Here is a 23,859-nt window from a genome sequence, read left to right on the forward strand (position 1 = left end):
TTTTTTGGGGGAAAAGGATTAAAAAGAGAATCTGTTAAACTTTTTACTTTTAACTGTGCGGTCTTAACCACTTCTAAAAGGAGGTGCTTTAAGGGTTCCTTTATACAAAAATGGTCCTATATAGAGCCATGAACTCAAAGAACCCTGATTAAAGGGTTCTTTGCCTCACAAGCGTTCTTCACACTGAGGGAATATGGGCATGAATGTGCTATTGATAGCTCTACCTTTTTGAAAAGGGTTCTACGTAGCACCCAGAAGGGTTCTTCTATTGTTACAAGCTTGACATTGTAACAATAGAAGAACCCTTTTGGGTGCTATATAGAACAATTTTCAGTCAGATTGATGGAGAATGTGTTGTACATGGTTCTACACAGAACTTTTTTTTTTTTAAATGGTTCTATATAGCACCCAAAAGGGTTCTTCTATTGTTAAAACCATGACATCATAACCATACAGGAACCATTTAGGTGCCACATAGAACCATTTTCAAAAAGGTTCTATATAGAACCATTTACAGCACATTCTCTCTCAGTCTGAAGAACCCTTTGCATGATTCAAAGAACCCGTTAATCATGCAAAGGGTTCTCGGAGTGTTCATGGTTCTATATAGAACCGCTTTGTTTATTTAAGCACCCTTGAAGTTCCATCTTTTTAAGAGTGTAGGCTGATTAGGCCGTTTTCAACAGAAAAGCTTATTACCCAGTGGTAATTACTGAGTAATTACTGTGTAACTAATATTGACCTTTTAATATATTTATGTAGAACATGATTCCAAAGTCATGGAACTTCCAAATATCCGTAGATGGCCTGGGGTGGTGGGTTGGGGTCACAGAACGGGGCCCCCAAGCCACCAGTGAGCCACATGAGTACACTCCTAGAAAAGATGGTTCTTCAAAGGTTCATGTTTGTAGGATTCTTTGCTTCATAAAAGGGTTCTTCAGAACGTGTTGTAAATGTTTCTATATAGAACCTTTCTGAAAATAGTTCTATATGACACCAAAAGGGTTCTTCCATTGTTCCAACTTGACATCATAACAATAGAAGAACCCTTTTGGGACACAGAAAACATCTACAGCACATTTTCCATCAGCCTGAAGAACCCTTTCATGATGTAATCAGGGCCCCCAAGCCACCAGTGAGCCCTATGAGCACACTCATCAAAAAGATGGTTCTTCAAGGGTTCATTGGTGAAGGAAATGGTTCTATATAGAGCCATGAACACTCAAAGAACTCATTGCGTCATGAGCGTTCTTCAGAATGTGCTGTATATGGCTCTATATGGAACCTTTCTGAATTCTGTGTAGTACCCAAAAGAGTTCTTCAACTGTAATGATGTCAAGCTTGTAACAACAACAGAAGAACCCTTTCAGATGCCACACAGACCCCTTTATTGTTGATGGTTCTTCATTGCACCATCTACAGCACATTCTGAAGAACGCTTTCATGATGCAGGCAAAGTCATGCAAAGGTTTCTTGGTTCTATATAGAACCATTTTATTTACTAAAGAACCCCTGAAGCACCACCTTTTTATGTATGCAAGCTTTTTTAACTGTTTGCAATTAAATTGTATGGAATATTAATTTGCTTTTCGTTCTTGACTACAGAATGATGTGATTGGGGTGGTGATGTTGCTTAAGGCCATCAGATGTCCAGAAATGACCCTGAGGGTAACCTGCATCCTAGACACACCCACTGTTCCAACACAATTAAGCAACATTAACAGCCTCTTACAGATATTTAGGTGGTTCCTGACTTTTGACTCATGATAACATGTAGTGAGAGTGACCAGCTGAAGTGTGGACAGACATACTGAACCTCAGAGTCTGAGGGGTTAAAGTAGAGCACAGTGTTGGGTGAGAAACCAGATCCTGCTCAGCTCATTTTCCCTGCAGTGCAGTTTCTGAAGACACCCGTTTCTTCGCTGGACTGGTCAGTGAGCGTTAGACATAGTTGCCGGAGGAGTTGGGCTGGCCGGAACGGGCGGCTGGGTAACGTGGCGCTGATCCACCTCCAGGACTTTTACCTCCACAGTTACAGCACAGCAGACTGCCCCCAATAATGGTCAGCGTGGACGCTCCCCAGCCGATATACAGGGCCTTACCGAACTCGTACCTGCAACCAGCAGCAACAACATTGAGCTCTGAGCACATTAAGAACGATGTTCATCATATATCACAGTCATCCATCCAGAGAACCAGCTCGGAACTACACTCTACAAAGGATCCTACATGGTTCTTGGTTTGGACTTACGGTTCTAGGAAAAAATCGTGTTCATTCATCTATTTACAACTTTTACATTTATCCTAAGATATATATATCCTCTCATTAACAAAATGATTCTTATCAAAAATAAAGTTCTCCAGGGAATCAAAAGTGGCTCTTCTTTTTTGGGACCTTAATTTTTAAGAATGTAGGTAAAATCCCAGCAGCTGATAAGCTCTGTAATACATTGGAGTCAATAAAATGCCGTAAATATACACTGACTGGCCACTTCATAAAGTACACCTACCTTATATCTACACTCATCGCTCATCTTATCAGCTCCACTTACTGTACAGCTGCTCTTTGTAGTTCTACAGTTACAGACTGTAGTCCATCTGTTTCTCTGATACTCTGTTACCCTGTTCTTCAGTGGTCAGGACCCCCATGGACCCTCACAGAGCAGGTACTGTTTGGGTGGTGGATCATTCTCAGCACTGCAGTAACACTGACGTGGTGGTGGTGTGTTAGTGTGTGTTGTGCTGGTCTGAGTGGATCAGACACAGCAGTGCTGCTGGAGTTTTTAAACACTGTGTCCACTCACTGTCCACTCTATTAGACTCTCCTACCTCGTCGGTCCACCTTGTAGATGTAAAGTCAGAGACGACAGCTCATCTGCTGCTGCACAGTTTGTGTTGGTCATCTTCTAGATCTTCATCAGTGGTCACAGGACGCTGCCCACAGGACGCTGTTGGCTGGATATTTTTGGTTGGTGGACTGTTCTGAGTCCAGCAGAGACACTGAGGTGTTTAAAACTCCAGCAGCGCTGCTGCGTCTGATCCACTCAGACCAGCGCAACACACACTAACACACCACTACCTCGTCAGTGTTTCTTCAGTGCTTGCATCTGCTCTGTGGTGGTCCTGTGGGGGTCCTGTCCACTGAAGAACAGGGTAAAAGGGGTCTAACAAAGTATCAGAGAAACAGATGGACTACAGTCTGTAACTGTAGAACTACAAAGTGCAGCTATACAGTAAGTGGAGCTGATAAAACGGACAGTGGGTGTAGAAACAGGGAGGTGGTTAATGAAGTGACCGGTTGGTGTATAACAGAAAGGAAGTGATATCAGTACTTCAAAATCTCAACAAGCTGCTCACCTTCCATTCGTCGGGGTGGAGGGACTGAAGAACTGTCGTCTGATGTTGTCGCCGTACCAGATGGTCGCAATAAAGGCTAAGACCCCTGCAGAGAGACCGAAATTCAGCTAATGCCTCCAATCATCACAAGAAGCCCTTTAAAACTCATCACTGTATCACTGTGATAATCACATCAATCCCCATAGGCTTCCATGGTGCTTCCTGAACTATATTCAGTTTTATTCCAAAACATCTTGTCGCCGTTGTCGGAACCTCGTATCCCCAAAATGGTGACTTTACAGGAGAAGGAAAAAAACTACTTTACTTTTAATGTAAGTCAATGGAACCAGACAAGTAACTTTAGATCGTTTCTTTTGGTCCATTCATCATGAAATTTACACACAATGTAAAGAACAACAGGCATTTTCAAATCATGTCACAAACTGAAAAACGACAAAAAGGAGGTATGAGGCGTTTTTCCGACAACAGTGATATACAACTACAGGCATAAAAGCATGTCCTGTGGCTTTTATACGAGCTGACTTTTAATAGTTTGATTTTAAGAAGCCACATTAAGCCTCTTTAGCTTCAATAAAGTAGAAGAGGAACAGGGAAGAGGGAGGGAAGAGAGGAAGAAGAGGAACAGGGAAGAGGGAGGGAAGTTGAAGAAGGAAGAGGGAGGGAAGTGGAAGAGGGAAGAGAGAGGGAAGTGGAAGAGGGAAGAGGGAGGAAAGTGGAAGAGGGAAGAGAGAGAAGTGGAAGAGGGAAGACGGAGGGACGTGGAAGAGGGAGGAGAGAGAAGTGGAAGAGGGAAGAGAGATAGAAGTGGAAGAGAGAAGAGAGAGAAGTGAAAGTTGAAAGAGGGAGGGAAGTGGAAGAGAGAGGAGACAGAAGTGGAAGAGGGAAGAGAGATAGAAGTGGAAGAGGGAGGAGGGAGCGAAGTGGAAGTTGAAAGAGGGAGGGAAGTGGAAGAGGGAGGAGACAGAAGTGGAAGAGGGAAGAGGGAGGGAAGAGGAAGAGGGAGGAGGGAGGGAAGTGGAAGTTGAAAGAGGGAGGGAAGTGGAAGAGGGAGGAGACAGAAGTGGAAGAGGGAAGAGGGAGGGAAGAGGAAGAGGGAGGAGGGAGGGAAGTGGAAGAGGGAAGATGGAGGGAATTGGAAGAGGGAAGAGAGAGAGAAGAGGAAGAGGAAAGAGGGAGGGAAGTGGAAGAGGAAAGAGGGAGGGAAGTGGAAGAGGGAAGAGAGAGGGAAGTGGAAGAGGGAAGAGGGAGGAAAGTGGAAGAGGGAAGAGAGAGAAGTGGAAGAGGGAAGACGGAGGGACGTGGAAGAGGGAGGAGAGAGAAGTGGAAGAGGGAAGAGAGATAGAAGTGGAAGAGAGAAGAGAGAGAAGTGAAAGTTGAAAGAGGGAGGGAAGTGGAAGAGAGAGGAGACAGAAGTGGAAGAGGGAAGAGAGATAGAAGTGGAAGAGGGAGGAGGGAGCGAAGTGGAAGTTGAAAGAGGGAGGGAAGTGGAAGAGGGAGGAGACAGAAGTGGAAGAGGGAAGAGGGAGGGAAGAGGAAGAGGGAGGAGGGAGGGAAGTGGAAGTTGAAAGAGGGAGGGAAGTGGAAGAGGGAGGAGACAGAAGTGGAAGAGGGCAGAGGGAGGGAAGAGGGAGGAGGGAGGGAAGTGGAAGAGGGAAGATGGAGGGAATTGGAAGAGGGAAGAGAGAGAGAAGAGGAAGAGGAAAGAGGGAGGGAAGTGGAAGAGGAAAGAGGGAGGGAAGTGGAAGCGGGAGGAGGGAGCGAAGTGGATGACGGAGGAGGGAGGAAAGTGGAAGAGGGAAGAGGGAGAGAATTGGAAGAGGGAAGATGGAGGGAATTGGAAGAGGGAAGATGGAGGGAATTGGAAGAGGGAAGATGGAGGGAATTGGAAGAGGGAGGAGGGAGGGAAGCATAAAATGATGACGTACAGAAACACAGATTCACATTGAAACAACAGCCGATCGGCCTCAGACAAGTTTCCGCACATTCTGCTTTAACAGCTCTCACCATGGAATGTAAACATCAACACAGTTTGAAAACTGCCGGAAATTACATCTTAACAAGAGAATCATCTTAAATCTTCTTTAAATATCGAATTCCTCATGTTGTATGAAAAATGTAAGATGATTAAACTTATTTCTAGATGTTTCTTTACTTGTTTAAAGTTTTACTTGTTTCAGTTTTTGTTTCAAGCACATTTTTTGTGTTTTTTTATTCTTTTATCTTTGATATTTTTATCGTACCGCGTCCTCGGGGGTCTTTTTTTTTCTTAAAATGAGCAAAAATGAAAAAATAACTTAAGGAAAACAGAAAGTTATTACGTGAAATGGTTATGAATATGTTGCCTCATATCTCAGACATTGCTTTATGGTCGTTTCGAGAAGATGTTGGCCTTCAAATCCATTCACAGTGGAGGGATACATAATATGGATGGCATTGCCAGGAAAAATAGTCCCCAAAGGAAACGTAACATTTCAGATTTATCACTGTTTGACCATCATCAACATTCCGTGTGAAGTTTGGAAGACACGTGGAGGTTCACTGGCGGTTTTGGGCAGTAAATAAAATGTGTTGTAGTCATGGCAACCCCTGGTTCCTATCAGCACCACTGCAAAGAAATTTGAACCATTTCACACCAAATCACTCCGAATGCCCCTGTTTACATCGCACACTCTGAACTTTGCAGATATGCAAATTCACTTTTTTTTTTTTTTTTTAATTTTACTTCAAAAAATGACTCGACAATGTGTGGAAATAGGTTAATTAGCCTTACAATAAGCTCAAAGCGATCTCAACATGGAATATATTAGATAAATCGACGAGATTTAAGATCATTTCACTTTCCAAGACGGCATTTGTTGCAGTGTGTACGGCAGATTTATTACACAGCAGTCCTGAACAATAAAAGAACGATTAAATAAATAATGTTGCTACGGGTCCCGTTTGTAAAATGGGATTCTGCTGTATGGCTCTGATGATCTTAGAGCACTTGTGGAAGAGTGTGTCTGTGCCCACCTGCGATGATGAAGACCACCCCTCCAGCCAGAGCCACTTTGTTTTTGATATCCGGGCTGTCAGCCAGGCACGTCGTGCACTGCATGCCCACAGCGGCCACTAGGATGCCGAAGGCACAGAACAGGATCCCTGCCACCATGAAGCCTCGGGCAGCCTGTATCTCCACTGCAGGAGAGGAAGAGGAGGAAAAAGGCCTTCATTTTACTGTTTATACTTCAGCCTGGATCATTTAATAATGACATATTCAATAATAATAATAATAATAATAATAATAATAATCCATCTGAAACCTTCACACAGATATGAGTGATTTCCCACTGAGACAGACTGAAGGACTGACTATTGACCTGTCTGTCTTTCTATCCATCTGTCTGTCTTTCTATCCATCTGTCTGTCTTTCTATCCATCTGTCTGTCCCTATATCCATCTGTCTGTCTTTCTATCCATCTGTCTGTCTTTCTATCCATCTGTCTGTCCCTATATCCATCTGTCTGTCCTTCTATCCATCTGTCTGTCCCTATATCCATCTGTCTGTCCTTCTATCCATCTGTCTGTCCTTCTATCCATCTGTCTGTCTTTCTATCCATCTGTCTGTCCCTATATCCATCTGTCTGTCCTTCTATCCATCTGTCTGTCCTTCTATCCATCTGTCTGTCTTTCTATCCATCTGTCTGTCCCTATATCCATCTGTCTGTCCTTCTATCCATCTGTCCGTCCTTCTATCCATCTGTCTGTCCTTCTATCCATCTGTCTGTCCCTATATCCATCTGTCTGTCCTTCTATCCATCTGTCTGTCCTTCTATCCATCTGTCTGTCCCTATATCCATCTGTCTGTCCTTCTATCCATCTGTCTGTCCCTATATCCATCTGTCTGTCCTTCTATCCATCTGTCTGTCCCTATCTATCCACCCCCTATATGTGGTCATCAGATCGTGCCCCTCTATGACGGTCAGTGCACTCCAGCAAATGTGACTACAAGCCAAAAGGTTTCAGTTTACAGGTCTAGAATGAAGCTCCCTGAGTTTCCAGGTTAAGTCTTCAGTCTGGAGTTGGTGTAACTCTCAGGCCACTTTACAGCTTCGCAACCATCTTCAAATAAACCTCCTCCCTCCAGAACTACTACACTACTACAGTGAACGTGGCCTCTAGCCACAGTGAGGTGTTCTGGCAGTCACTGGGGTTTTAAAGTGCAATCGACAAAGTATCTCATTTTGTTGAACTGGTTCATCACACGACTTGCCTTTTAATTACCAAGCTGACCATAAAGCCACTTCTACCAAGCCTAACTTTGAGTTTGAGGCTTCTTTGTTTCATGATCATGTCCTAAACAAAACCTATTCAATTCATACTGTTGCTGCTGTTTTCGGGCTCAGTGAGACTTTCTGCCCTGCTTAACACCAGCTAAGGTATTCGAGGCATTGGCCGAACTTGTCTCAGCCCGCACGATGAGAAAGAAGAGAGGGAGTCGAGTTTCTCTAACGTGATTTGTAGATAAACTTTGGGAAGAGCTTGCAGTATCCGTGTAAAGACATATTACTACATAGTTTATGGTTTGTGCATTTTAATATGCTTTTCATGACCGTTATAACTTCTCAAACTGCCCAGATGAAATGTTTAACCCTGTAGGCCGTTTGTAAATATCTAATGTAACAATGAACTGGCAAACATGTAACACTAACTCTAAAACCCAGAAGATGCATAAAGAAAAAACAGCTAATAAAAAACTACTTTTTGGATACAATACTTTGTTTGTTGGGGCATTAATCCAAACTTGAACTCAATTTGATAATGTTTTAAAATGAGAAATTCCAAAAACAAACATGCAAACAGACAAACTGAACTCACATGGCAGTTGTAGCAATGAGTCGTAGACTTTACACTGTAACTGGCCAGTACTCTGGTACACACATGACTGCCACAGCCCTTCGTACACAGCCTGTGCTGTGATGATGTTGTCCCCGGCATACGAAGACATCTTCCATTCCGTCATGGTCGTGGAGGCTATTAAACCTACAAATCCTAAAAAAGCCAAAATATATCCGAGAAGCTGGAGCCCAGAATTGGCCATCTGGTCAAAAAAGTTCGAAGTCTCCCAAAAAAGAGAAGAAGTTAAAGAGAAAAGTACCGTTAGGTGTTTGGCAGACCTGCAGGAGAGGAACTGCTGTCTGAATGACGGCCAACTGTTCACCACTTTGCTTGAGCATCCTCTCAACTTTTGGGATGGGCCCATATCCCACACCCATGGAGCTTATGTTCTGTTGCCACCTTGTGGTCATTTCCAGAATGGAACAGTAGGTATTCAAGGTGAAAAGATGAAATGAGGTCAAGCTCTGGTCCTGGACTGGGTTGCACCAGTTTACAGCCAGTTTTCCTGCGACGACTGAATGTGCAGCTTTTTAAAATAGTGGTTTAACTGGCACAGCAGCTGTAGATTACATGTTCTGCCAGATGCATCCCACTCAACTGGAGCTTTGTTGGAGTTAATACCTTTCCCCTCCTTGCAGGTGGGACATTGCTCCATAGCCATCCGTGGCTCAAGAACCCGGGCCCCCCCACCTACCCACCCACTATATAGAAAACAAATGGGACACTTTTAGGGCCACTAAGTGCACAGTTATTATAGACCCTCTGCTGAGACAGATCTACTAACTAAAATTAGGCCCCCCTGAAACTCAACAACAATACATAATAAACATGGTATCACTGTTATAACAAAACCTTGTATCTCCATTTTTAATTTTTTTACTTAAGATGAAAATACCAGCTGCATTTTCAACTGCAGACAAATTCCATGAATAGACCAATACAGATGGCTTGAAACGATCTGATCTTCAGAAATCGTATTACTGTATATTCAACTAAACTGAAAATGAATACTGGCACACAGTAGGCCTGGGTTCGGATCTCCAGCCAGGCAACCCAGATCCTTTCTGTGTGGAGTTTGCATGTTCTCCCTGTTTCTGTGTGGATTTCCTCCCACAGCCCAAAGATATGCAGTTAGCCGAAAAGTTGCCCCTAGGTGTGAATGTATATAAATGTGTGTCTGCGCTGCAATGGGTTGCAGGCCTGTCCAGGGTGCTGCCTGCCTCCTGCCCAATGACCGCTGGGTTAGACTCCAGCAACCCATGAGGATAAGTGGCTTAGATCGTGTGTGTGTATAAATGAACTGTTTAAAGGTATGACGTTTTCTTCTGACAGCAACTATATGCACTGAAGGACAAACACTAACGTCACACATCATCTATAACATAGAATTTGAAAAGCAAATCTATAATAACACAAGACCCGAGGGCCCTGAGAACAAATTCTGCGTTTATTTCATGCATTTTCTATGACTACTTGTTCATCTAATGTTTATTTCTGCAGTGGATTAACCCAAGTGTTTCAGCTATCTCAAGTCTGCGACCCCCAGCAGTTAGAGGCCCCTGGGCACTGGCCCCACCGGCTCAGTCGGAAACCAATCCCTGCCACCAGCACACATTAATAAAGTGATGCTAATGAAGTGACATGTCAGTGCAGAGTATAGTAGCGTAACTTGCTGTACTGATTAGTACCATGAGAGGAACTGCAATCAATGCTCCTTAACAACAACACGAATAAACCTTTCTAATAATTGAACCCCTGACTGGTGACCCACGTGTTTGACTTTGAAAGAGTTGAACTGGGTAAACTATTTTGCAACTTCTTACCGTCAAGCTGAGTGATGTCAGAGAGAGAATGACCAATAGCAAATATGTTACTTTTGCAAAGCAAGCAAAAAACACAGCTTTGTTGTTTGAGCTGCTGAGAAACCTCAAAGCTTCAGATTCCCTGATTTCTACCTACAGTGAATTCATAACATGCCGGTAAGTAATGTACATACTTCTCTGAATGATTCTTCCACCTGAGAAGACTGGCTTGAGTGTTTAATCTTTAACCTGGATGATTCATCTGGAGCTTTTAGGATGAGACAGTTTAAATATTTAGGAGCTTAGAGTTTGTTTTCTCAATGGTGTGGCAAAGATTGAGCTCCACAGTGAAACCATATATGTATATATATATATATCACAAAAAGTGAGTACACCCCTCACATTTCTGTAAATATTTTATTGTATCTTTTCATGGGACAACACTATAGAAATGAAACTTGGCTATAACTTAAAGTAGTCAGTGTGCAGCTTGTACAGCAGTGCAGATTTACTGTCCTCTGAAAAGAACTCAACACACAGACATTAATGTCTAAACAGCTGGCAACACAAGTGAGTCCACCTCACAGTGAACATGTCCAGATTGTGCCCAATTGTGTCTTCCCTCCCTGGTGTCATGTGACTCATTAGAGTTACAACGTTCCAGGTGTGAATGGAGAGCAAGGCTGTTAAATTAGGTGTTTTGGGTTTTGGTGTAAAAGTAGAGGAAGCAGTGGACAGGGCAAGATGGAGGCAGATGATCCACTGTGGCGAGAGCAGCCGAAAGAAGAAGAAGAGGGTACCATTCACTCATACTGGCCACTGGATATTCAACATGGCACATCATGGCAAAAAATTCTCTGAGGATGTGAGAGACAGAATTGTTGCTCTCCACAAAGACGGCCTAGGCTATAAGAAGATTGCTAACACCCTGAAACTGAGCTATAGCACGCTGGTCAAGGTCATATAGCAGTTTTCCAGGACAGGTTCCACTCGGAACAGGCCTCACCAGGGTCGACCAAAGAAGTTGACTCCACGTGTTCAGCGTCGTTTCCAGAGGTTGGCTTAAAAAAAATAGACGTATGAGTGCTGCCAGCATTGCTGCAGAGGTTGAAGAAGTGGGAGGTCAGCCTGTCAGTGCTCAGACCATATGCCACACAATGCATCAACTCAGTCTGCATGGCCTTCATTCCAGAAGGAAGCCTCTTCTGAAGCTGACGCACAAGAAAGCCCGGAAACAGTCTGCTGAAGACAAGCAGTCCAAGAACATGGATTACTGGAACCATGTCCTGTGGTTTGACGAGACCACGATAAACTTGTTTGGCTCAGGTGGTGTCCAGCATGTGTGGTCTTGGCCTGGTGAGGAGTACACAAAACCGAGTTTATAGTCACTGTCTCCAAGTCCACTGTTAACGCTCTCAAAAATCTTGCTCTCACTGTAAATGACATTACAATCACTCCATCTGTCACTGTCCGAAACCTAGGTGTTCTTTTTCACCCTTCTTTGTCTTTTGAACCGCACATCAAGTCTCTGTCTAGGTTGGCATTTTTCCACCTTCGCAATATTTCACGTATCCGTCCTTCACTGTCCCCGGCTGCAGCTGAGTCTCTGGTCCATGCTTTTGTTACTTCTCGCCTGGACTATTGTAACTCATTGCTCTATGGGCTCCCCGCTAAGTCACTTAGGTTGTTACAAATAGTGCAAAAATCTGCAGCATACACTAAAAAATCTGAGCACATTACTCCTGTTCTTCAGAGACTTCATTGGCTGCCCATTACTTTACGTATTCACTATAAAATTCTACTTCTCACATTCAAGGCACTTCATGGCCTGGCTGCTGCTTACTTACTCGAGCTTCTAATACCCTACAAGCCCACTCGTAACCTCAGGTCTTCGGAAGCAGGCCTTCTAGTGGTCCCTAGGTTCAGGCTCAGCTCTATGGGTGGTCGTTCCTTCAGTGTTGCGGCCCCCTTGCTCTGGAACTCTCTGCCTCTCTCTCTTCGCTCTACCTCTTCTCTTTCTCACTTCAAATCTTTATTGAAATCTCATCTTTTTCTCCTTCATTTTTCTCCTGCATCTTCCTCGGGCCTTGTGTAATGTGATATGCATTTGTAAAGCGACCTTGGGTTTTGTGTAAAGGCGCTATATAAGTTCAACTTATTATTATTATTATTATTACCAAGACAACTGTCTCTTGTCTACGGTCAAGCATGGTGGTGGTAGCATCATGGCCTGGAGCTGCATGAGTGCTGCCGACACTGGGGAGCTGCGGTTTATTGAGGGAAACATGAATTCCAACATGTACTCTGACATTCTGAAGCAGAGCATGATCCTCTCCCTTCGGAAACTGCACTGCATGGCATTTTTACAACTTGATAACGACCCCAAACACACCTCCAAGACGAAAACTGCCTTGCTGAGGAAGCTGAAGGTAAAGGTGATGGACTGGCCAAGTATGTCTCCAGACCTAAACCCAATTGAGCACCTGTGGGGCATCCTCAAGCAGAAGGAGGAGGAGCGCAAAGTGTCTAACATCCACCAGCTCCGTGATGTCATCATGGAGGAGTGGAAGAGGGTTCCAGTAGTGACCTGTGCAGCTCTGGTGAATTCCATGCCCAAGAGGGTTCAGGCAGTGCTAGATCATAATGGAGGTCACACAAAAATATTGACACTTTGAGACGTGTTCACTGTGAGGTGGACTCACTTGTTTTGCCAGCTATTTAGACGTTAATGGCTGTGTATTGAGTTCTTTTCAGAGGACAGTAAATCTGCACTGCTGTACAAGCTGCACACTGACTGCTTTAAGTTATAGCCAAGTTTCATTTCTATAGTGTGGTCCCATGAAAAGATATAATAAAATATGGTTTGATGAGGTGCTTAGTGCTTGACAGTTATTGCTAGGATCTGAATCTGGCATCTGAAACATTAAATAGAAAATGTGGCCAAAAGTTTTAAAGCAGGATGTTCGTTTTACCTAACAACAGTCTGGTCAGTCTATCATTACTGCACGTATTGTGATTATTCTGGTTGTTATGATCTTTCAGCTCTGTATATATAGGCATGTCATCCTACTAGACCTTCATTATCTTACTTGTGGAGTTTTTATATATTTAGTGGTTTTCTGTGACAGGGTTCTGTTGGTCTTGTGTTGTTTATCTCTAAGTTGATGTGCTTGATGCTGATGTATGTGCTGTCCAGCTGTTTTGTCATGTGTTTTTATGGCATGCACCTCATGAACCTGGCTTGCAACTCAGTTTAACAGGCTTACAGTTCTCAAGAAATTAAAGCTATTAGCATTCAAAGAGCTTTTGTGTGTATCTGTGAATGGAGGAACTTCACTTTATACAATATATCACTGCTGTCGGACCAAAACCTTGTACCTCTATTTTTGTCATTTTTCATTTTTTTGCATAATTTGAACATATATATATATATATATATATATATATATATATATATGTCCTTTATATTGTGCGTAAATTTCAAGATGAATGGACCAAAAGAAATGGCCCAGAACTGCTTGGAAAAACATCTGGTTCCATTGACTTACATTAAAAGTAAAGTAGGTTTTTCCCTTCTCCTGTAAAGTCACCAGCTTGGAGATACACTGTGTTACCATAATTTTACGCAACATAATATAAACTAAAATTCAAAAACATAATAGTGTGACTTGTAAAATATGGTAATTTTTTTAGCTATTCTCTGTTTGCTATGCTATTACTATGCATACATTTTATAAGAACATAGACCCACTGTCCTCATATGGGTCCTACATGTTTAATGTTGGCTCATAAACATCACTTAAACGCATCAACTTCAACAAAACAGGCTAATGTCAACCTCAAGACAGGATGATGTTGTGAACCCTCCCTTTATTCATATGCTAATCTGTCTCTGGTCTTCCCAGGGGACAATGATCAGTGGACATGCTGTTGCTTTTCTTCTCCTGGTCCAGCTTGGCTACCACAGTGCCTTGCGCAGTCCCAGTACCTGCTGCCCTGCTCCATGCCAGTGTTTCTCTGTGACGACCATGATTTGCTCTGACGATCAAATGATGGTCATACCTCTGGACATCCCCTCACAGGTGAAGACTCTAATTGTTGTAGCATCTGGCATGGGAGCAGTCACCCCAACTGGCATGGGAGCAGTCACCCCAACTGGCATGGGAGCAGTTACCCCAACTGGCATGGGAGCAGAAATTCCCCAACTGACCAAGCTTGTGCTCCTCAACAACCCGATTCGTTCAATTTCACCCCTTGCCTTTGATAGCCTGGTCAGTCTGGAGGAACTGGAGATCAGTGGGAGCCCTCTCACCAGCATAGAAGTTGGGACCTTCCACAAGCAGGCCAACCTCACCAAACTTCTCTTGAACAACAACAAGCTAAGCTACTTAGTGGCAGGCATGTTCGACTTCCAGCAGAAGCTGGAGAAGTTGCAAATGAAAGGGAACTTCCTTATGTTTCTATCTGGCACTCTGTTCCGCAACCTCCACAACCTCCGTGAGCTTGACCTGTCCCTCAACCGCCTTGATTCAATAGATGCGGACCACTTCAGTCTGCTGAGAAAGCTGAGGACGTTGGATTTGGACTTGAACCAGATTTCTTCTCTGTCTCCTTATTCCTTTAGTGCTAACCCCCAGCTGAAAACACTGTCCCTGCGGGGCAACCGGATTGCTTGGCTCCCCCAAGAAATTTTTGCCCAGCTAAACAACTTGGAGGAACTGAATCTCAAAGACAACAGGATTGCAGAGCTGAGTGTTGGAGTGTTGCCCTCCTCACTGAAGAAGCTCACGCTCAGAGGGAACAGCCTGGCCCAGCTCTCCTCAAGCACATTTGGACGCCTTGAGTATCTGACTTACCTGGACTTGTCCCAGAACCAGCTATCCGTTCTTCCTGCAGAGCTATTCCAAAACCTCACCGCCTTACAGCATCTTGACATGTCTGAGAACCAGCTTAAAGTGCTACCCGCCACCATCTTCAGAGGACTATTCCTGATCAGGGTCATTCTTTTACAGATAAACAAGCTAGGCTCACTAGAGGCCGATCTATTCAAGGATCAGGAAATGATATCTAAGCTTTATCTATCTGGGAACAGTCTGCAAAGCGTGCCGTATGCCTTTTTTGACCCCTTAGACTTCCAGGGTTTGGTGCAGCTCCATGGAAACCCCTGGCGCTGCGACTGTGGCCTGCAGTACCTCCATGAATGGCTGAATTACAGCAGCAACTCTATGGAGGATCTGACTCAAGTTTATTGCTCTAGTCCCGAACCTCTCAAAGGGATGAGCCTGACCTCCCTGGACAAGGAACAGCTTGTTTGTGTAAACAGCTCCAGATTTAACTCCACCAGACCATCCGATACCATAAAAATTACCTCCACTACTGCCACCTCTGCCACAAAACAGTGCACTCTCCAAGATATCAATGGCACCATTGCCATTACATGCAAGCTTATGGAATGTCCGGACTTCAAAATTGAGGCACATTTTGAGCATCTGAATAGGGATTACAGTTACATCAGCAGAAAAACATTTCCAGAATTCTCTCAATGCTCAAATGTGACTGTAACACTGACTGTTTAATGTTTTTGTTGTTTTAAATAGTATATACAGAATTTAAGGTTGAATTTAAGGCTCAAGCAGTGCTGCTAAATAAAAAACTCAAACCCGAACCCAACTTGAACCAGATCTGACAGAGATTATTGCAGATACAGTTTTACTGTGCCCTACTGTGAGCTTCAGTTCGATAGAGGTCGACAGAAAATGAATTAAAAAAACCATACAGTTCTTTACAAACTGGGATTTTGCTGTTGTTGACACTGACTTGAGCGATGCGAGGAAGAACCTGGTGGCTACTGTGAAATCCTTGCATCTACAGTAAACACGTTGCTGAAGAGACAACGGGCCTCATTCCCCAATATCCTCCTAAGTTTGTCCTTAAATGTGTTCTTGAGAAAGGTCCTAAAAAAAGTCTACGTTAGCTTCATAACGTGTTCTTAAACCGCAGAACTGTTTTCACCACTGTGCTCTTGAGTGTGCGAAGATTCTGCTCTTACCTAAAAACAAATCCCAGATAAGAAAACACTGGCGAATGTCAGGATCTTTATGAAAACCATGTGAAAAAGTCGATTTTAAGAAGGAGTTTCTTCTTAAGAATGGTTGGTGAATGAGGCCCATTCTCCGGTGTCCCAGTTCTCCTGCTATCATAGCTCAAAATACTATCACAGGCTCTACATGACAGTGTTGGGGTAAGTAGAAAAGTAATCCATTACAAATTACTCATTACTTCCCTCAAACTGTAACAGGATTACTTTACTTGTTACTTTCTGAAAAAGGTCATCTCATTTCTCATTACTGGACTTTTATGTTACTTTGTAAAACCAGTACAATCAGCATCAGTTGGAAAGTACCAGGAAAGTAACCAGCAGTCGTCCTTTCAGTACCTATAAGCATAAACATTGTTTAAAAGGTCAGTTTAAAATGGTCAGTTATCCTGATTCAAATTATGATCCACTGATGATGTTGGAAAGCAGCTGCCTAGAGATGACAGCTTCATGAATAAAAGAGCTGTTTCTGATTGAAGGTATAGGAAAATCTATAGTCAGGTCCATAATTATTTGTTACAGTGTACCAGAGCATATTGGAGTTAAAACTGGACTTTCAGCTTTAATTCCAGGCTATTTGGATCCAAATCAGACAGCATTGTTTTAATTATGATGACTTTCATACATACGCCCCCCCGCCCCTTTTTAAGGGGCTCAAAAGTAACTGTAGGAACTAATATTACAAAAGAAATGATCGATTTTAATGCTTGGTTGTAAATCATTCGCAGTCAGTGACTCTGCCTTGAAGTCTGGAACTCAGACATTAACAGTCACTGTGCCCTCCAGCATCTGGACGGTGCTTCTTGTTTGGGATTTGTTCTTCATAAGAACAAGATCTACACACACTCAAGGGCACAAAGGTGCCAACAGTTCCAAGGTTTAAGAGCACGTCATGAATCTGACGTAGACTTTTTATAAGGATCTTTCTCAAGAACACATTTAAGAACAAACTTGGGAAGATATTGGTGAATGAGGCCCAGTGACCTGAAGCGTATTGAGAAAGCAGTCCAAGACTTTTTGTTTTTAAGGCAAAGAAGTGGCATGTTCTGCAATGGCCAAGCCAATCACCTGATCTTAATTCAATGGAGCATCCATCTCAATGACCGGCAATGAGGCAAAACGGAAGGTCAAGCATGAACTGAAGACGACTGCAGTAAAGCCCTGGCAGAGTGTCGCCAGGGAAGAAACCAAGTGTCTAGTGATGTCTATGAGTCCTAGACTTCAGGAAGTGATTGACGGCAAAGGATTTGCAACCAAGAACCTAAAATGACCTGTGATGATGTTTGTTATATTCATTTTGAGCTCATACAAATGAGGAGGGTGTGGGGGGAATTAAGACGTGGATGTAAAAACTCTCAAATTAAAGCTTAAAGTCGGCATTTTGTGCTCATATTCATTCATTTCAGCTGCAATATCCAGTGATAGACAGTTAGGGTTATTGATACTGCTCCCAAGACCACTGCAGGAGACCACTGAAATAAGAAAACAGTTTCACGCACACAAGCAGATTATCCTCGTTAGTCTCTGGTCTATAGACTGTCTGACTGTCAGGAGAAATCTCTAACCATGTGGCTGATAAGGGAGGTAGATGCCCTGCAAAGTTCAAAGTATAACCAGCACTTCAAACAACAGTGTAGGGCACCAACACACAACCATGTGTTGTTTCTGTTGAATCTTAACCCTTTACTACTCGGTGCTGCTGTATTGCCACATGCACTTTCTTCTCACTTTTGGCCTAAATACACCTGAAAAGTAGACCTTTTTTCTTTTATTTTGTAAACCTGAAGGCTTTATAGTGATCACTTAATGTTTGTGATCGTATAATGTTCTGTTGCAGCCTTTTTTGATTCTCCAAGTGTGTGTATATAATTCAATATTTATACAGCACTGTGCAAAAGTCAGGGACCTTCATTTATTTAATTTCCAGCTAAACTGGGCATTAAGTAAGTTAAGGTAAGTGAATAAAACGGGATTTTCCAAAACAGGAGTAAAGATTTAGAGAACATGGGGCTCCTAACAACCACCTGGAAGACCTGGTAGACACCAAAACTGCCCCCATCAGATAAACAGGACTTAAAGCTTTCATCTTTGAGAGAGAGGAGAAAATCAAGCTGCTTCAGATCTGAAAACATCCACAGGTGTTTCTGTCCATCCTTCCACTGTGAGAAGACCACTCAGTGTCGTGGGTCTGAAAGGATGTGTAGCTGTCAAGAAGCCCTCACTGCGCTATAAAAATGATTCAATGTTGTAACTTAAAAATGTAACCAGAACTGAACTTCAAACAAAAAATGTTACTTAGGCTGCTTTTTTTTACTTTTCTAGGCTTAAAAGACGTAATATTTGACCATGTTAGAAAAGTAAACATTTGCAAATCAAGCAAAGAAGCTGCTGATGTTCTCAGAACAATGGACTGACCACCCCGGAGTCCAGACCTCAACATCACTGAATGTGTTTGATTACTTGGATCATGAAAAGCAGAAAATACAACCAACTTCCAAGACTGAACTTTGGGGAAAAAAAACATTCCTGCAGATTTATGTGTAAGTGAGTCTCCTGAAAAGAATGGAAGCTCTAATAAAGGCAAAGTGTGAACACACAAAATAATGGGAAAAAAACAAAAAACAAACTCCAAATATTTAGTTGTTGGCTTCAGGGTAATTTCCTGTTAAATATATGACTTTGTTATTGTTGTTGTTGTTTTTCCTGATGCAGAAAAATAAATAACTAATCATCAAATCAAATCAAATTCATTTGTGGTGCTTTTTACAACGGATGTTGTCACAAAGCAGCTTCACAGAATTCCAGAAAAGACAGAGTTTTAACATGAAATGTTAAAACCCCCCTGGTGGGCAAGCCAGGGGGCAACAGTGGCAAAGAGAACCTCCCTCAGAGCTGAGGAAGAAACCTTGGGAGGAACCAGGCTCACCAGGGGGGACCCGTCCTCCTCTGGTCAAACTACCTACAGAGTGATTATACCACTAATATTAATAGCAGTAGTATTAGTAGTAGTAATTTCTGGGAGTCTATGAGAACATCAGCGTAGGGTGGGCAGCTAGTCCAAGGCAGGTGGTGGTAGCTGGGATGTGGGCAGCTGGTCTGAAGTGGGTAGCAGGAGGGCTCGACAGTCAGTCGTCCTTCAGTGTATGCTCGGAAAAAAGGCAGGGAGAGGGAATTAGTTTTATTCTGTCTGTTTCTACGTAAAACGGGATGTGAACATTTCCAGAGTGTGGCTAATGACTCCGGCAGATCTGACTATGACAGCTGAGAGTTTACACATATTTAAAACGTATTATAATGATTATTTTTTCTGACTTTCTGTATTCTAAAAACATGTATGCATGTTTGACCACTAAGCACATTCATTTTACCTGCCTGGATGATGAATGTGGCGGGGCCTTACGGTGGTGTACTGGTTTACTCCGATTGCAGGTGTTACAGTTTGCAGTTCCATTATTGTATGTTGTTGCCTCATGGCAACAAAATAAAAAGTACCCCTCATCAATACTTTTCGAAATGTTTTTAGATGTACATTAATTATGCCCTTAAAAAGAAACTATGAAAACATATTTTTTCTACTGTATTTCATATTTTATGCAGTAAAGGGGCCTGTAGGTACAATTGTATTGAAATAAACATGGAAATGTATATTTGAAATTGATTAAAGCAGTGTTGTTTTATAAGAACAATACCAATTGACAGCTTAATGACACTCTTTATCCTCCACATCTACAGTCCTTAACGTTTATTATCTAGCTGTAAGGCGCTGTGCTGGTTTACTGTCATTCACAGCATACAGTATAACAGACTGCAGTTCCTTTATTGTGTGTTGTTGCCTTATGGCAACAACACAAGAAGCATCCTTTATAAATATTTTTCCAAATGTTGTTAGATTTATATGAATTATGCTAATAGAAATATGATGAAAACATGCTTTTATCTAGCATATTTCATCATTTGCGCAGTAAAGGGGCCTTTGGACCTTCGTCTTTTTGCAGAAATGAATGGTTCAGGTAAAAATGTGTTGATATAAGTAAAAAATATACTCCCCGGAAATGTCTCGCATATTTTAAACGTATAAAAGCAGTGTTGTTTTTATAAAAGCAATAAAACGGGATAGCGTAATGACTCTCAGATGGCCACTGAAGCCCTGTACAGCTGTATCCACAAGCCTTCGTGGATGTTTGTAGTCCGGCTTGCACATCTGACCACAGCGCAGAGCTGAAGTTCACCCACAGAGGGTGCTGTTTGCTTGAGGGAAGTGATCTAGCAAAACAACCTCTCTTGCCTTGAACAAACAAAGCAATAACCCTCTGATTTAAGGAACACAGTTATTTTGAAGCCTTACAGAACTTTCTGAAGTGCAGACCTTCACCCAGACGCAAACAAGGTGCCCAATCAAATGTGAAAATAAGTTAACAACTCTACACACACTCTCAGAAACAAAGGTACTAAACTGTCACTGGGGTAGTTCCCCTCTTGTCACTGGGATGGTGCCCCCAAGCCCTTAAGCCCCCAAGCCCCCAAGTATATCTCAGGACCTTTAGTCAGGGAACATAACTGAACCATAATCCACTGAAATGATATTTCCTACGCTGTACTGACTCCACACCCCGTCTCGCCTCCAGGACTTTTAATTTGTTGTTCTGATTTAAAACATTAGATTATGAAAAGGTACATATACAAACTTTTCACCTGGAAAAACTTATTTAAGGTTCATAATTGGACCTTAAAACCACTGCTGTACCTTTGAGGGGACATTTACATTGTTTGGACCTTGATGAACAAAAAATGTTCCTGCACAGGACCTTTATTTACAACAGTGTAGAGCAGACATACACAGGCATATGTCTACAAACTGTAGAGCACAATTTCTGTTGTTTTCACTGAGTTTAACTGGTTAAAAATAAAATCAAAACAATAAAATGTGCCTCAGTTTTTGCACAGGCCACATTTTAGGTTTTATTTTTCCCCAATATGTTTCATACGGCAAATAAACAGTAGCTGTGTATTAATATGTGTAGAAGTGTGTCTCTGTAGAGGATGTGTAACTTATTTACACTAAGAAAATCAACAAAAACATGGAATTTGTCCCAAACTTTTCCATATGACTCGGCATGTAACCTATTTGGCCTACAGCAATTTAGCTAACCCCGCCCCCCTCACACTGAAGTTATAAGGAATGCTTTAGCTGTTACTTAACTAGATGGACTGTTACTCGAATGAGTCACAACACAGGGCAGCCAATCAGAACAGAGCTGATTGACATACACTATATTTCCAAAAGTATTCACTCGTCTGGCTTCACACGCGTATGAACTTGAGTGACATCCCACTCTTAATTCATAGGGTTTAATATGATGTCGGCCCACCCTTTGCAGCTACAACAGCTTCAACTCTTCTGGGAAGGCTTTCCACAAGGGTTAGGAGTGTGTTTATGGGAATTTTTGACCGTTCTTCCAGAAGCGCATTTGTGAGGTCAGACGCTGATGTTGGACGAGAAGGCCTGGCTCACAGTCTCCGCTCTAATTCATCCCAAAGGTGTTCTATGGGGTTGAGGTCAGGACTCTGTGCAGGCCAGTCAGGTTCTTCCACACCAAACTGGCTCATCCGTGTCTTTATGGACCTGCTTTGTGAACTGGTGCGCAGTCATGTTGGAACAGGAAGGGGCCGTCCCCAAACTGTTCCCACAAAGTTGGGAGCATGAAATTGTCCAAAATCTCTTGGTGCTGAAGCATTAAGAGTTCCTTTCACTGGAACTAAGGGGCCGAGCCCAACTCCTGAAAAACAACCCCACACCATGATCCCCCCTCCACCAAACTTTACACTTGGCACAATGCAGTCAGACAAGTACCGTCTCCTGGCAACCACCAAACCCAGACTCGTCCATCGGATTGCCAACATGTCTCCACTGCTCTAGAGTGCAGTGGCACTTTACACCACTGCTTGGTGATGTAAGGCTTGGATGCAGCTGCTCGGCCATGGAAACCCATTCCATGAAGCTCTCTACGCTGTTCTTGAGCTGATCTGAAGGCCACATGAAGTTTGGAGGTCTGTAGTGATTGACTCTGCAGAAAGTCGGTGACCTCTGCGCACTATGCCCCTCAGCATCCGCTGACACGCTCTGTCATTTTACGTGGCCGACCACTTCGTGGCTGAGTTGCTGTCGTTCCCAATCGCTTCCTCTTTGTTATAATCCCACTGACAGTGGACTGTGGAATATTTAGTAGTGAGGAAATTTCACGACTGGACTTGCTGCACAGGTGGCGTCCGATCACGGCACCACGCTGGAATTCACTGAGCTCCTGAGAGCGACCCATTCTTTCACTAATGTCTGTAGAAGCAGTCTGCAGGCCTAGGGGCTCGGCTTTATACACCTGTGGCCATGGAAGTGACTGGAACACCTGAATTCAATGATTAGGATGGGTGACTGAAAACTTTTGGAAACATAGTGTATATCAGTGGTACACAAATTAAGTGTTGATTTGCTAAGAAATAAACATTAATATTGGAACGAATCCATTAATTAATACAATTAGTTGTAATTTATGTATGAAGTTATATGGAGTGTTTCATCCCAGGCTGTTACTTGAATGAGGCACAGCAAAGGGCAGCCAATCAGAACAGAGCTAATTAACATATATCAAAGGTACACAAACTGCTTTTTTCTAATAGATCATATAGAAAATAATGAATTATGACGGATTTGTTGCATAAAACCATTCAAGCGTCACAAGTCGGCAAAGATAAAACACACGGAAAAAAGTAGGACATGGGTCGTTTCAGTGTGAACCAATCAGATTGAAGCAACATTTCCTTTTATTCTTGTATATCAAGCTGGTTTTACTATTACCACTAAAGGGAGCAGGTCGAACGTCGGTTTTCGAGTAGCGTAGCTCTTTAAAAACATCCTGATTGGGGTTTTAAGGCCTAATCCTGTGAGCACTGAAAACACCACTGGTGTCAGAGACAGGAGAACAGTGTTGGCAGCCTTCAGTCTCAGTAAATGAGTAAGCCAGACACTCCTTCAGCTATCAGACACTGTCCACACAATGTCCTGTTACATAACTCTGCATTCCTCCATGCGCTGAACGCGAAGAACTTCAAGGCAGCCGTCCGGAGGTCCGGTGGCCATCAGCGTCTTTAAAACAACATGACTCATCCCAGCATGGACGAGTGCCATGAAAAGAAAGTTCAGTCATTGTAGTTAAAAAAAAAAAGTGAACTGCTTTCTGATGAAGCCTGCAATCAGCCCGTTTAGTCGGTTGGTATCTGCGGTGTGTGATAAGTAATAATTCACTCGCAACGTGCGTATTTTGCGGCGCAGGCTTTGGCGTGCGGCGACTCTGCCTCGTCGCATGTTTTCTCTAAAATTAAACACTTTCATGTGGGGTTTTACCAAGTCATGCACTCGCTAACAGCACAATGCAGTAATTACAGGGGAAATCCACTGATTTTCCCAAAATTCTGCATAATTCAAGTGTTGCAATGTAAACAGAGTCATTCAGAGTGGTTTAGTGTGAAAAGCTGCATTCAAGAGAAACTTACAGTCAGGATCGTTCACAGTGTTGGTGATAGGAACCAGACGTCCCCCTCTAAAAGCTCCCTCACAGAACGTTACTACATGAAATGGATATGAATTCACTGCCTGATGTCTGAGAGTTTGCAAACTTTTAGGCACCTGAGATTTAAAATGGTGTTTATCTGGGCGGTACGTGTTTATTTGCT

General features: G+C 42.8%; 2 protein-coding genes across 2 annotated transcripts; one reads left to right on the forward strand and one right to left on the reverse strand.

The window, feature by feature from the left end:
- Window positions 1–590: 590 nt before the first annotated feature.
- Window positions 591–8,544, reverse strand: cldn1 (claudin 1). Its single transcript, XM_017720153.2, has 4 exons — window positions 8,215–8,544; window positions 6,370–6,534; window positions 3,358–3,442; window positions 591–2,113 (listed from the first exon to the last, which is right to left on the reverse strand). Exons 1-4 carry the CDS (start codon window positions 8,435–8,437, stop codon window positions 1,942–1,944), a joined length of 645 nt encoding a protein of 214 aa, XP_017575642.1. The 5' UTR covers window positions 8,438–8,544; the 3' UTR covers window positions 591–1,941.
- Window positions 8,545–10,132: 1,588 nt separating this feature from the next.
- zgc:153913 (carboxypeptidase N subunit 2) lies at window positions 10,133–17,513 on the forward strand. Its single transcript, XM_017720138.2, has 2 exons — window positions 10,133–10,214; window positions 13,943–17,513. The coding sequence occupies exons 1-2, from the start codon at window positions 10,209–10,211 to the stop codon at window positions 15,611–15,613; spliced, it is 1,677 nt and encodes a 558-aa protein (XP_017575627.1). The 5' UTR covers window positions 10,133–10,208; the 3' UTR covers window positions 15,614–17,513.
- The last annotated feature ends 6,346 nt before the right edge of the window (window positions 17,514–23,859 follow it).

This window comes from Pygocentrus nattereri, chromosome 2, assembly GCF_015220715.1.
Source record: "Pygocentrus nattereri isolate fPygNat1 chromosome 2, fPygNat1.pri, whole genome shotgun sequence".
Lineage (NCBI taxonomy): Eukaryota > Metazoa > Chordata > Actinopteri > Characiformes > Serrasalmidae > Pygocentrus > Pygocentrus nattereri.

Bases quoted from the DNA above. Each gene is read 5' to 3' on its own strand.
- cldn1 (XM_017720153.2), bottom strand. From the start codon at position 8,437: ATGGCCAATTCTGGGCTCCAGCTTCTCGGATATATTTTGGCTTTTTTA. The intron at 6,535-8,214 runs GTGAGTTCAGTT...CCTCTCCTGCAG, and splicing joins CTCATTGCTACAACTGCCAT to TGGAGATACAGGCTGCCCGA. The intron at 3,443-6,369 runs GTGGGCACAGAC...GTCTCTCTGCAG, and splicing joins GGTGGTCTTCATCATCGCAG to GGGTCTTAGCCTTTATTGCG.